General features: G+C 40.7%; 1 protein-coding gene across 2 annotated transcripts in view; it reads right to left on the bottom strand.

Annotated features, from left to right (window-relative positions):
• Nucleotides 1-1,696: 1,696 nt before the first annotated feature.
• The window catches only part of LOC105926454 (disintegrin and metalloproteinase domain-containing protein 12), a 144,024-nt gene continuing 134,343 nt past the window's right edge, over nucleotides 1,697-11,377 (bottom strand). For both annotated transcript variants that reach the window (XM_012862804.3, XM_036142021.1), the window contains 2 exons: nucleotides 5,552-5,733; nucleotides 1,697-4,297 (listed from right to left, as the gene is read on the bottom strand). In XM_012862804.3, coding sequence (XP_012718258.2) covers nucleotides 4,228-4,297; nucleotides 5,552-5,733 — 252 coding nt within the window. In that variant the 3' untranslated portion in view covers nucleotides 1,697-4,227. The remainder of the gene's footprint in view (nucleotides 4,298-5,551; nucleotides 5,734-11,377) is intronic.

Raw genomic sequence — 11,377 nt, 5'->3', positions numbered from 1 at the left:
AGTCCATTTATTTCAGTAATTGACCCATAACAAACAGGATAACTCCCATAAAATTAGAACATCACAAAGGACCAATAAAAAAATGACATTATAGTCATGCAACTTCAGACTGGAAAGTTAAGTGGTAGGAAACATTTTAGGCAATCCAATGTAGATTTTTGAAAAAGTGCAATTATTTGTTTACTTGCATTTTCTTTTTCACATATTTCTAATACTCAGAAAATGAGCAAAAGTAGTTAAATACCTGCAGACTGGTCAATCTCTTCTTCGATTGCTCCATTAATCATCAGCGTAATCGATGGAATACTTGACCCAACTAGGATCTCCGAAAAACTCTTGTGTTTCGAAAAAACTCCCCAGGAGAGGACCTGCCTGATGAGTTTCTCTCTGGTGAAAGTGACTGCAGTACGAAAAACAAAGTACTAGCAAACGTAGTTCTGATGCGGCCATCCGTGGCGCCAGCTTGGGGGGGGGGGGGGGGGGGGGGGAGAACATCTAAACCCTTTCAGACTCATGATGGTCTACTGTAAGGTAGGGAAACCAGCAGGATTGGGAAATACCTCTCGTTGCGCTTTTTTTGCCCTTTTTTTTGCCCTAAACTTTTTTAATACATCACAATACACTTCAATCGGGGACATTTCCGGGCACAGCTTTTGTCAAGTAAAGGTCATCCAAAACGGGGACTGTCTCTGGAAATCGGGGACGTCTGGTCACCCTACTGTGTTTTATTAAATCCAAAGTCAAAGCATCTATCAGTAAGTTCTTTAAACTTGTTCTCATGCAACATTGATATTTTCCTCCTAAACTGAGTTAAAGGTTTTCCTAAGCTGAAAGCTATAATTATCAAAATAAATGTTTCAATGACAAACTTATATTTAGATGATATTCAGTTCTATTGAGATGCAAATGTGTCATTTGCTGTTTTTCCTGATGTTCTTTTAAAATGTTAAACCTATGGGCTTAAAATATGATCATGAAGATGAGTGTTGCAATGCTGTGGATGTGAAGACCCGAGAATTTTGGTCCGTACATAGACTTTTAGGCACCTGAAAAAAAAAATCTTTCCTATTCAAATATATGTTTGATCAGCTAGAACTCCCATTTACAGATCTGCCAGGAGAAAAAATAAATGTTTGAAGAGAAAACGATCATTTTTGGATATAACTGCTATGTTTAGACAAAAATGTGTGGGTCTTAAGCGGTTAGGCACAATTCTTACACGTTTTTGATGCCTCAGGTTTCAGATTCAACTTTCCAGAAGAAGGAATCAAGGGAGGAAGGAAGGAACAAAACACAAGGAGGGTCAAACAGGACAAGCATGAAAGCAAAGATGAATATTAGAAAGGACAGGAGGTAGAACAACAGGAAAGGGGAGGACAGGAATAACAATGGTAGGACTAAAAGATGAAAGGAAAGAAAGAACAAAAAAGTAAATGCACAAGGAAGAAGTGAGGATGGAAAAAAAGGACATGATGGAGAGAAAGAACCCAAGTATGAAAGGAGGGGACGGCAAGAAGGCCAACTTTGAGACGATGAGATGGTCTGGAAATACAAATATCTTTCCATGCTTATTTGGATCAGGAATATATGGAAATGAAACTCTAGACTATTTCAGACTGAATAGGAACCCCGGTTTAGGCTCTTAACGTTCACACGGCACCCTTCATAATGAGTTAATGTGAACAATACACAGAAATCCACAAACTTTCCTTTTTATTAAAACAGCTTTACAAATGCCGCCTGTGTGTTTGAACTCAGTGAATGACACTTTAGGGTTTCTTTACGTGTAAAGTATCAAACAGTCATTAGTTTAGAAAATTGTGAAAATGTGTTCACCTGTAACACAACATACATACATACATATATAACATACAGAGATCGTGACTACAGTAATCAGAACATGAGCACAGAAAAGTAAAGGCAAGTGAATGCAGAGTAAAAATAAGTGCACTGAAAGTCAAAACAATATGCATGTGAATTGTTCTTTACTGTGCATGTATGCAAATACAAACTGAACTGCAGTCAAGTAAACAATTTCTTCAGGCGGAATAATAATGAAAACAACGTGTAAGCTGATCTCCTAAATAAATCCAAAGTATAAAAGGCAAAACATAAAAACAAATAAATGTACAACACCCTTTTATTCGTGGATGTAAGATGGCTCATTGGGCACAATTTTCCTTCACAGAGTTAAAAACAGCATTTTTCACGAGAGCTGCAGCCGAACGGCTGCTTTTTAAAGGTGAGCAAAGTGTTTAATGATTCAATGGCTGAATCAGAGTCTTTTGTGCAGAAAGGCATAGAGTCAAACTCTTAAAACACACAGACATCGTGTTTCACAGATTCATGTTCTCGATTTCAGCTCATTTTAGATTTTGCTGCGATTTAGATGAAGAAGAACGTGGTTATTGTAGTGTGCTGCAGAGCTGAGGTTGTAACACCACTTTCTGTGTTTCCATGGATGTTTCAAGCCTTTCCAGATTGGCTCAAAGATGCAACACAGAGCATTCCCTCGTCAGGAAACCCCAGAGGCCTCATCAGTCGTTGTAAAATACTCCTTTTAAGCTCTACATGTGGTCTAGAGAATAAAACCATAATGTAAAGAGTTCCCTTTTTTAAACTTTTTACAGAAACAGATCCACAGTATCTCGTGAAAAAAAAAATCATAACCTTTTAACTTTTTCCACATTCTGTCACATTATCCATCCATTCATCCATGGCCATAAACTTTGACACATTTAATATGGGAATATTTGAGATACACCAACACAAGTAGTGCCTAATTGTAAAGTGGAAGGAAAATTACTTTAATTTTTCTTTAACTTTTCTGGCAAGGCAAATATGAAAAGCGTAATATGCATTTGTATTCAGCCCCCTCTGAGTCAATACTGTGCAGAACCACCCTCTGCTGCAATCACAGCTGCTACTCTGTTGGGCTACGTCTCTAACAGGTTTCCACATCTAGAGACTTTTTGGCCAATTCTTCTTTGCAAATTAGCTCAAGCTCAGTCAGACTTAAAAGGGTGTGTCTGTGAACATCCATTTGCAAGTCTTCCCACAGATCTTTAGTTGGATTCAGGTCTGGACTCTGGATCAGTCTACATGCTTTTCTCTAAACCATTCAATTGCAGCACTGGTTGCATGTTTATGGTCAATTAGGGTCATTTCAACTTCTAACCAAGGGAGTCTTTTTTTTTTAAATCAATGTAATTATACAGTAATTTACATTGTCTGTAAAGTGAGAGCAACTATGAGTCAGAAGAGACAGATAGCGAAGGACTATTTGCATTTTTTTTAGCTTCTAAGAAAGTCTTGTCATAGCATTCAGCTATTTGAACATTATGTCTTGTTTATGTGTCTGTGTGTTATGTGAGAATTTTGAGCTGGTGTCTCATCAATATTTCATTTTGGTGACATGATGACAGAGATTCTTGATTGTCCTGCTCAAAGGTTTATATTAACATTAGTCTCAATAGGCTTTCTTCCAAAATTGGCCTGTTTCTAACTTAGTTGAACTTTCCATTTACTATGACCAGCTTCCCGTTCCCTGCTGAAGACGAGCATTCCCACGGCGTGTGTTAAGGGTGATATAAAGTGTTCATTTTCCTTCCCTTATATGAAGGCCAAAAAGTTTAATTTTGATCTTGTCTGACCGGAGCACCTTCTTCCACATGTTTGCGGTGTTCCCTGCAAATGAAAACATAATTTTCCTTCTCCTTCACAGTGAAGCAACATCTTATTTTGCTCACATAAAAACACCAATAAACTGCAGTTTGTGGTTTTCAAGCGAGAAAATAGGAAAAAGTTAAAAGGTTATGGAAACTTTTAAAAGCCGCTGTAAATCTGACTAATTCACATAAATGTATGTTTTTTTTAATCATCTTTTACTACTTAGAAAATGAAACAAAAAAATAAATCAGTGTAGATATAAAAAAGTGAAATAAAAAAAAGAGCCAAAGTTGTTACCGTGTAGTAAAAGTGTCTGGCACAGTGCACTGGGTGGCAATAAATACACAATTATAAATACTTTACATCTACCTGAGCGCAGACTTGTAGCACCGTTTTAGAGACAGAGCACCAAAAGGGACACGGCAAATCTCATGGTTCACAACTGAGAGGTGCCTCCGCCATTTTTCTCATGTGGGGTTCCTCAGAGTTTTTATAGTGCAACTTTTTAAACTTTTGTTTCCGTTAGAAAAAAAAAAAGCGTCCCCTCTGGCCAAAGTCTCAGCTGTTGTATCTGACGTTGGCGATGATGCAAGGCTTTGGTAGCGTCGGAGGATGCCTGGGACTTGGCCTGGAGAAGGAGACAAGCAAAGGAGATGTGTGAGATTTAACAACTGAAGATAGGGGTGTTGCATATTATTTGCAGATTTACTGTAGATGCAAAAACACCCTCACTAATAGATGGTCACATGTCTCTAGGCAAACTGCACTTTGAACACACGCTTTGTAGTCATCAACAAGCTGCTTGCATCTTTTAAACTGGATTACTGCACAGCCCACGCAGTCTCTATAGCTATTGAGGTTGGGCCCGTAGCAAAAACTGGTCATTGGTGTGCAAGAACAAATTTCCAAGAATATTCTTCATGTTTGAAATAAACTGTAAAAGAAAAAAAGAAGGTGAACAAAGGGCAGGAAGTAGGTTGTCAAACTTCATTAGTCCATCAGTTGTGTGCAATGCATCAGTAGCACTAAAGTAACGCAACCCCATAGCATGATGCGACCACCGACATGCTTGATAACTGGTACAGTCTTCCTAGGTTTGAAAACCTTACTTTGACTTAATTTGACCAAGCATATTTATTGTCATTGTGGCCAAACAGCTCCATTTCTGACTGGTTTAATCACAAACCCTTTCTCAGGAAGGGATTTGGATCAGCCCTGTGGGCACTTGCAAATTTCAGTAGAGCTTGAAGGTGTTGATTTTGGAGCATCTTTATTGACTGCAATGATGTCATTACATAATGATCTAAAACTAGATTGTCTGTAGACAGTACCACTGGTATTCCAGTATCCTTGAGTTCAGTATGGGCTTGAGCCATGTTGGTTCCTGTTTGATTCCTGAACATGCTGACCAGTTTCCTATCATCTGAGGATGACAGGTTGGGTATGTTTAGCTGAACTTGACAAAGTGATAATGAATTAGAATAACTGTATTGTAATTGTACTTAAATACGGTTGAAGATCCTGGAATCTGCAGTTGTCTAAAAGACCATTTCAACTTGTCTACACTTCTCTTTCTTTGATCTTTAGTAAGTGGTCTTTAGTGAGTCTCTTGGACTTCCACATTGTTCTGCCTCTTTAGCTTGACCACGAAGATTAAAAATGCAGAGGGTTTAACTTGGGGGGAGAAAAGAACATCTCTGTTCGGAGAACTGCATAATCCAATAAATGGTGACAAAAAGACTCTTTTTAAAGAAAGAGAAACCATCAGCGTTCACTGACGCTGTATTTCTATAATCGCACAACCCTGGAAAAAGAATGGTTGAAATGTGTCGTTAAAAAAAAAACAAATTAACACGGCATTCGTGCCCACGAGGCTGCTCACTTGTTGGGGTGTGGAACGGGGCGTGCAGGTCTAGGGCCACCCGGTGCAGCTGCACGGCCGCACGCAGCAGAGGAGCCTCGGACTAAAGTGCTGCTCTGAACGCAAGACGGACTTCGCACCAGACGGGAGGTCCTCGGATCAGCAGGCAGAGGTTTCTGAGGAGGACTAGGCTTATCCAGCTCCTGTTAAAAGGAAAGATAGATAACAGTTATAGCCGAGCTCTGCCACCAGAGGGCACTCATACACAGATGATTACAGCATGTGTGACTTTTCTCATCATCTTCTTACAGGCACCTTGGCACGCTTATCAGGCAACATATGATGGGAGGGAGGCATCGTGTGGTTTTAATCTTCTTTGGAAAAACTGAGGTCAGGACAAAGGGCTGCTTGCAAAAATCACAGCAGGCTCCCCATGCGCCTTCTCCTTAAATCCACAAACACTGAAACCTCACACTCCACACAGACGGCAAATCCTTGGCGTGCAGTAAACAAGGCTAGCAAGAGCTTGATTCAAAAATATTCAAATTACCATCACAAAACGGCAACCACGAGAAACGCCGTTAAGTGAAAAGAGCGCGCCTGATAAGGGGATTAACCGACTAAAATGCTGCTGCGGCCTCAGCAAAACACAACTGACCCCAAACTGCAAAAAGATGTGCATGGAAGCAAAGCCTCAGCGCCCCCCCCAGCAGAGCGCTTTCACTTGTGTTTTATGTCTTCTGTCAACACGTTGGAACTGCCAAACAGCTGCCAAAGATGCTGTCAGAGAAGTCTGCTGCCAAAAGGAATCACTTTCAGGTCCTGACAAGAACAAGGAGCGACCGAGAGGGGTCTACTTCCGAAATACAAAACCCTGCCAAGAGCGGCTGCAGGGCACCTGCTGAACAGGTGTGTGGAAAACGAGAGGCTGTGTAAAACCTAATGCCGGTACTGTTTAACACATGGAAATCACAGCAGGCTAGTGAAAAGGCGATGCAAATGTGTGCATTTACGAAAAAGATTATTTGTGAAAAATACGTGTAAAACACCTGAAAATAAGCCTGTCTTTTATAACAGTGGAACCATTTTACAAAAAAGAAGTCTTTGATTTAAGAATATTTATTCAGTGGTGACAAAAAAAGTGTAAGCAAATAATATATTTTTAACAAATCTCTGGTGCCACATTTATTGACACCCTTAAAAATCCAATTAATAAGTGCAAAAGAAGCATTTTTGTCATTTATAGTTCTATTTATATTAATCACACTTTCTATGAACTGTTAATTATTAATTCATGATCTCCGGTTTCCCTGGGGCATAAAAATGACATGACAGAGAGGCACACATGCATCTCTTATCCACTCTTCAAAATGGCAAAGAAGAGGAAACACACCATTAAGTAAAACAGGAAACTCTGAGTTTCCCCCCTATATCATCAATGACAGCTTAAAGTGTTTTTGTGGCAGTTCTGGATGACGCACGTTGTTTTCTTAAGGCGGATAAAGTGGCTTATTCTTCTTTGCTAAAAGCCTAACGTTCCTGTAAATTCTCTGTCTGTCTTTTATGAACTGTGAATTTTGAGATCTACCCCATGTGGCCCAATGATACAGAGTTTAAGAGCGTGACAAGGACAATCCAGAATATTCACTTTCTCATTGCTCTAGCACATAGGTCAACTTGACCTTGTGTTTGGGATACTTACCAAGCTGGAACATCCAAGTATATGACATCTGTAGCTTCTGAGGTGAAGGGGGAATGTTTTCCTTCAGCATTTCCTAATGCTGCTTCTTTTTCTACAGTCAATTTTGACCAATTTTGTCCCTCTGCAGCTCACAAATGTAAGTATTTCTGTGCTTCACACTAAGGAGTGTACTAGTGTACTTTTCATCTCAGGCTTCGCTGAAACCTCGCTAAATGTAGAATTGCGGCTGTGCGCATAAACTTCAGCTTTGGTCTCCTTAAGTTTTGAGGCTTGTATGTAAGTCGCTGGTCTTTAGTAACGGTGTAGCCGGGGCCTTCTCATTATGAACCCCCCCCCCCCATTTTCTTCAAGTGCCTCCTTATAGTGCACGCTGAAAAAGTATGCACAATAATTTTTCTTCTGGATCCAGGAAAGTTTTTCTGGCTGTTGTGGCTGTAAAATAGTGTTTGGTCTACCCAGCTGTGGCTTGGTTTCAATAAAATCCCTCTAATTTTAGTTTGAACACTACCTATTGTCATTTTCAATGTTTTGAAAATCATCATTTTCCTGCTTTATAAATTTCATTACATCCCGCGCAGATTTTTTGATAAGTATTTTTCTTCCCCCGTGGCTTCCAGCAACACTGGATGAAACATGCAGAGGTCTCTCAGGGGTCCAGATACTCTCCCACCTTTTCAAACTCATAACAAGCAAATAGATCACAGGTGAGGTGGTCACCTTTACAAGCCGTTTATACCCGTATATCAACTTAATACAATCCATCCATTCTCTTCCACTAATCCGGGGTCGGGTCGCGGGGGTAGCAGCTTCAGTAGTGAGGCCCAGACGTCCCTCTCCCCGGCCACTTGGGCCAGCTCCTCCAGGGGAATCCCAAGGCGTTCCCAGGCCAGCCTGGAGACATAGTCCCTCCAGCGTGTCCTGGGTCTTCCCCTGGGCCTCCTCCCGGTGGGACGTGCCCGGAACACCTCTCCAGGGAGGCGTCCAGGAGGCATCCTGACCAGATGCCCGAGCCACCTCAACTGGCTCCTCTCGACGTGGAGGAGCAGCGGCTCTATTCTGAGTCCTCCCCGGATGACTGAGCTCCTCACCCTATCTCTAAGGGAGAGACCAGACACACTACGGAGAAAACTCATTTTGGCCGCTTGTATCCGGGATCTTGCTCTTTCAGTCATGACCCAAAGTTCCTGACCATAGATGAGGGTAGGAACGTAGATCGACCGGTAAATCGAGAGCTTCGCCTTTTGGCTCAGCTCTCTCTTCACATTAATGGATCGGTACAGCGCCTGCTTCAAAGCTGACGCCGCACCAATCCGCCTGTCTATCTCCCACTCCATCTCCCCCTCATTCGTGAACAAGACCCCAAGATACTTGAACTCCTCCACTAGGGGCAGCACATCCTCCCCAACCCGGAGAAGGCCCTCTACCCTTTTCCGGTTCAAGACCATAGTCTCGGATTTTGAGGGCATTGATTTTCATCTCGACCGCTTCACACTCGGCTGCAAACCGCTCCAGTGAGAGCTGTAGATCACGCCCTGATGAAGCCAATAGGACCACGTCATCCGCGAATAGCAGAGACGCAATCCTAAGGCCACCAAAACGGATCCCCTCAACACCTTGGCTGCGCCTAGAAATTCTGTCCATAAAACAGAATCGGTGACAAAAGGCAACCTTGACGGAGTCCAACTCTCACTGGAAATGAGTCCGACTTACTGCCGGCAATGCGGACCATGCTCTGACACCGGTCATATAGAGACCTAACAGCCCTTATTAAAAGGCCCGGTACTCCATAATCCTGGAGTACCCCCCACAGGACCCCTCGAGGGTCGAATGCCCACAAACCACAAAACACAAACCCTAAAACATAGAAAGTATTGTTGGATCAATGCTTCTATGCTTTTCTGTGTCTCTGCTCTGTCTTCTCAAACCCCAAGTTAGTCGTGGCAGAAGGCTGTTCACACTGAGCCTGGTTCTGCTGGAAGTTTCTTCCTGTTAAAAGGGAGTTTTTCTCTCCACCGTCACTTCATGCATGCTCGGTATGTGGCATTGCTGCAAAGCCATCGACAATGCAGACGACTGTCCACTGTGGCACAACGCTCCATGAGGAGTGAATGCTGCTTAATGCAATCTGCTGGGTTTCTTTAGATGGGAAACCTTTTGACCAATCTATCTGGATGATATGATTGAATTTTACTTTATAAAGTGCCTTGAGATGGCATGTGTTGTGATCTGACACTACATAAATAAAACTGAATTGAATTGAAAATTGAATCAAATTCTTGTTTTCAGTTTTGAGGACCAGCATCTTGATGAAAAAATAGCAGAAACTTTCTGGTGGGGAAAAATAGTTTAAAGCCAGGATGTGACGCTTCAATTTGTAAATGTAATCGTGAGCAATAAGGGAGACATATTGAAAGACCACAGAAAATCATCAAAACAAGCCTGTCACTTTTTCTGCAATGTTCCCCGAGTCCTGAAAATGTCTCATTTTGAGAGCAATTTAGCAAGAGGAAAAAAAATATGCTCAGTTCTCTCCTGGGAGCAGAGCCTAAGCTTGTAAATGCAAATGATCAAAAACACTTTTTTAATCTCATTTAGGAAGAGAGAAGCTAATTATCCTACATAGTTTGACAGAAATGACTATTTACATGTTGATCTCAATTTTTTCTCCAGTAAGCAGGAAGAAAAACTATTTTCTCAAACCCAAACACTAATTGCTGTATTTTAAATCAAATGCATAGAGAGTTGGTGTTTTAAATTGTGCCTAATACACAATTCTTCACATTAATATCTCAAACGTATAGGGGGAAAAAAACATAGCAATGGATCAAGAGTGGCGCCTTCAAAAGTTACAATGGGCAGTGCCTTTTGAGAGTACTCATACATTTTATCAAATGTATTAATTATTTTCAGATTTTGCCACATTACAACCAAAGACATAAATGTAATTCATTAGTAATTTATATTATGAACCAAAACAAAATAGTGTATAATTGTCAAGTTGAAGAAAAATAATGAATCTTTCTTTTTTTAAACTCAAAAATTTAAATTGTAGTATTTGATTTGTATTTGACCCCCTTTGTTCTGATAACCCTCAATAAATTCATGTGAAACTAATTGGTTTGGATACTCTGGAGGAGCTGCAGAAAGCAGCAGCTCAGGTCAGTGAGTCTGTTGACAAGACAACTAGTAGGCATGTTTTTCTTCAAATCTAGCCCTTTTTTGTAAATATGCCTTGTTATGACATGTGTTGGGAATTGGCGCCATATAAATAAATTTAAATGAATGGAAAATCAAAATCAAAGAGAAGTAGCAAGAAGAAGGACATTGTTGACAGAAACCTGAAAAGAAGTCCCTTTTGCAGTTTGTCACAATCCATGCGCAAAGTCAACATATGGAGGATGGTGCTTTGGTCAGATGAAGACTACAAGGAAACCTTTGGCCTAAATGTAGAATGCCATTTTTTTTTAGGTAAGTTAACAACCCCCTCCCCCTGTGAAACATGTTCATTGCAGCATCGTGCTTTGGGGTGCTTTTCTTCAGCAGGGGCCAGGGAAGCTAGTCAGACTTGATGGGAAGATGAATGGAGCTACAGCTACTTTTATAATGGAATAGGTTAGAGGAGAACATTTTTATGTTAGGATGTGCCATTGAATTTGCCTAAGCTTGAGCTTTTTTTTTTTTTTTTTTTTTTTTTTTGCAAAAAAGTGCACAAACTTCAGTATTTTTGCATGTAAAGCTTTTAGAGACATACCCCAAAAGCAAAATGTGCTCACCATCCATGTCAGATTATTTGTGAAATATGTCAAAAGAAATGTACATTTCGCCTTCGTCTTCCCAGTTATGCTCCTTTGTGTTGGCTTATTACATAAAATCCTCAAAATACACTGAAGATTGTGATTATGACGACAAAATGTGAAAGTCCAAAGGGGCTTTGCAAAGCATTGTAAAGAAAATGTTTTCTAATCGCATTATGAGGGAGATTGCACTGTAGGAATCTCCAACATTCTCCTCCAGCCTTTAAAGGAACAACCAAATTGGAATGGTTGTGGCAGCAGGTTTACTACCCTATGACATTATGACAGACTCGCTCCTTCCTTCACAACAAGTCTGGCTCCATTTCTACAATTTATAGGGCGGTTTGTGTT

The sequence above is a fragment of the Fundulus heteroclitus genome, chromosome 10, assembly GCF_011125445.2.
Source record: "Fundulus heteroclitus isolate FHET01 chromosome 10, MU-UCD_Fhet_4.1, whole genome shotgun sequence".
NCBI lineage: Eukaryota > Metazoa > Chordata > Actinopteri > Cyprinodontiformes > Fundulidae > Fundulus > Fundulus heteroclitus.
Note: the sequence above shows the minus strand (reverse complement) of the source record. Positions and strands in the feature narration are given on the sequence as shown.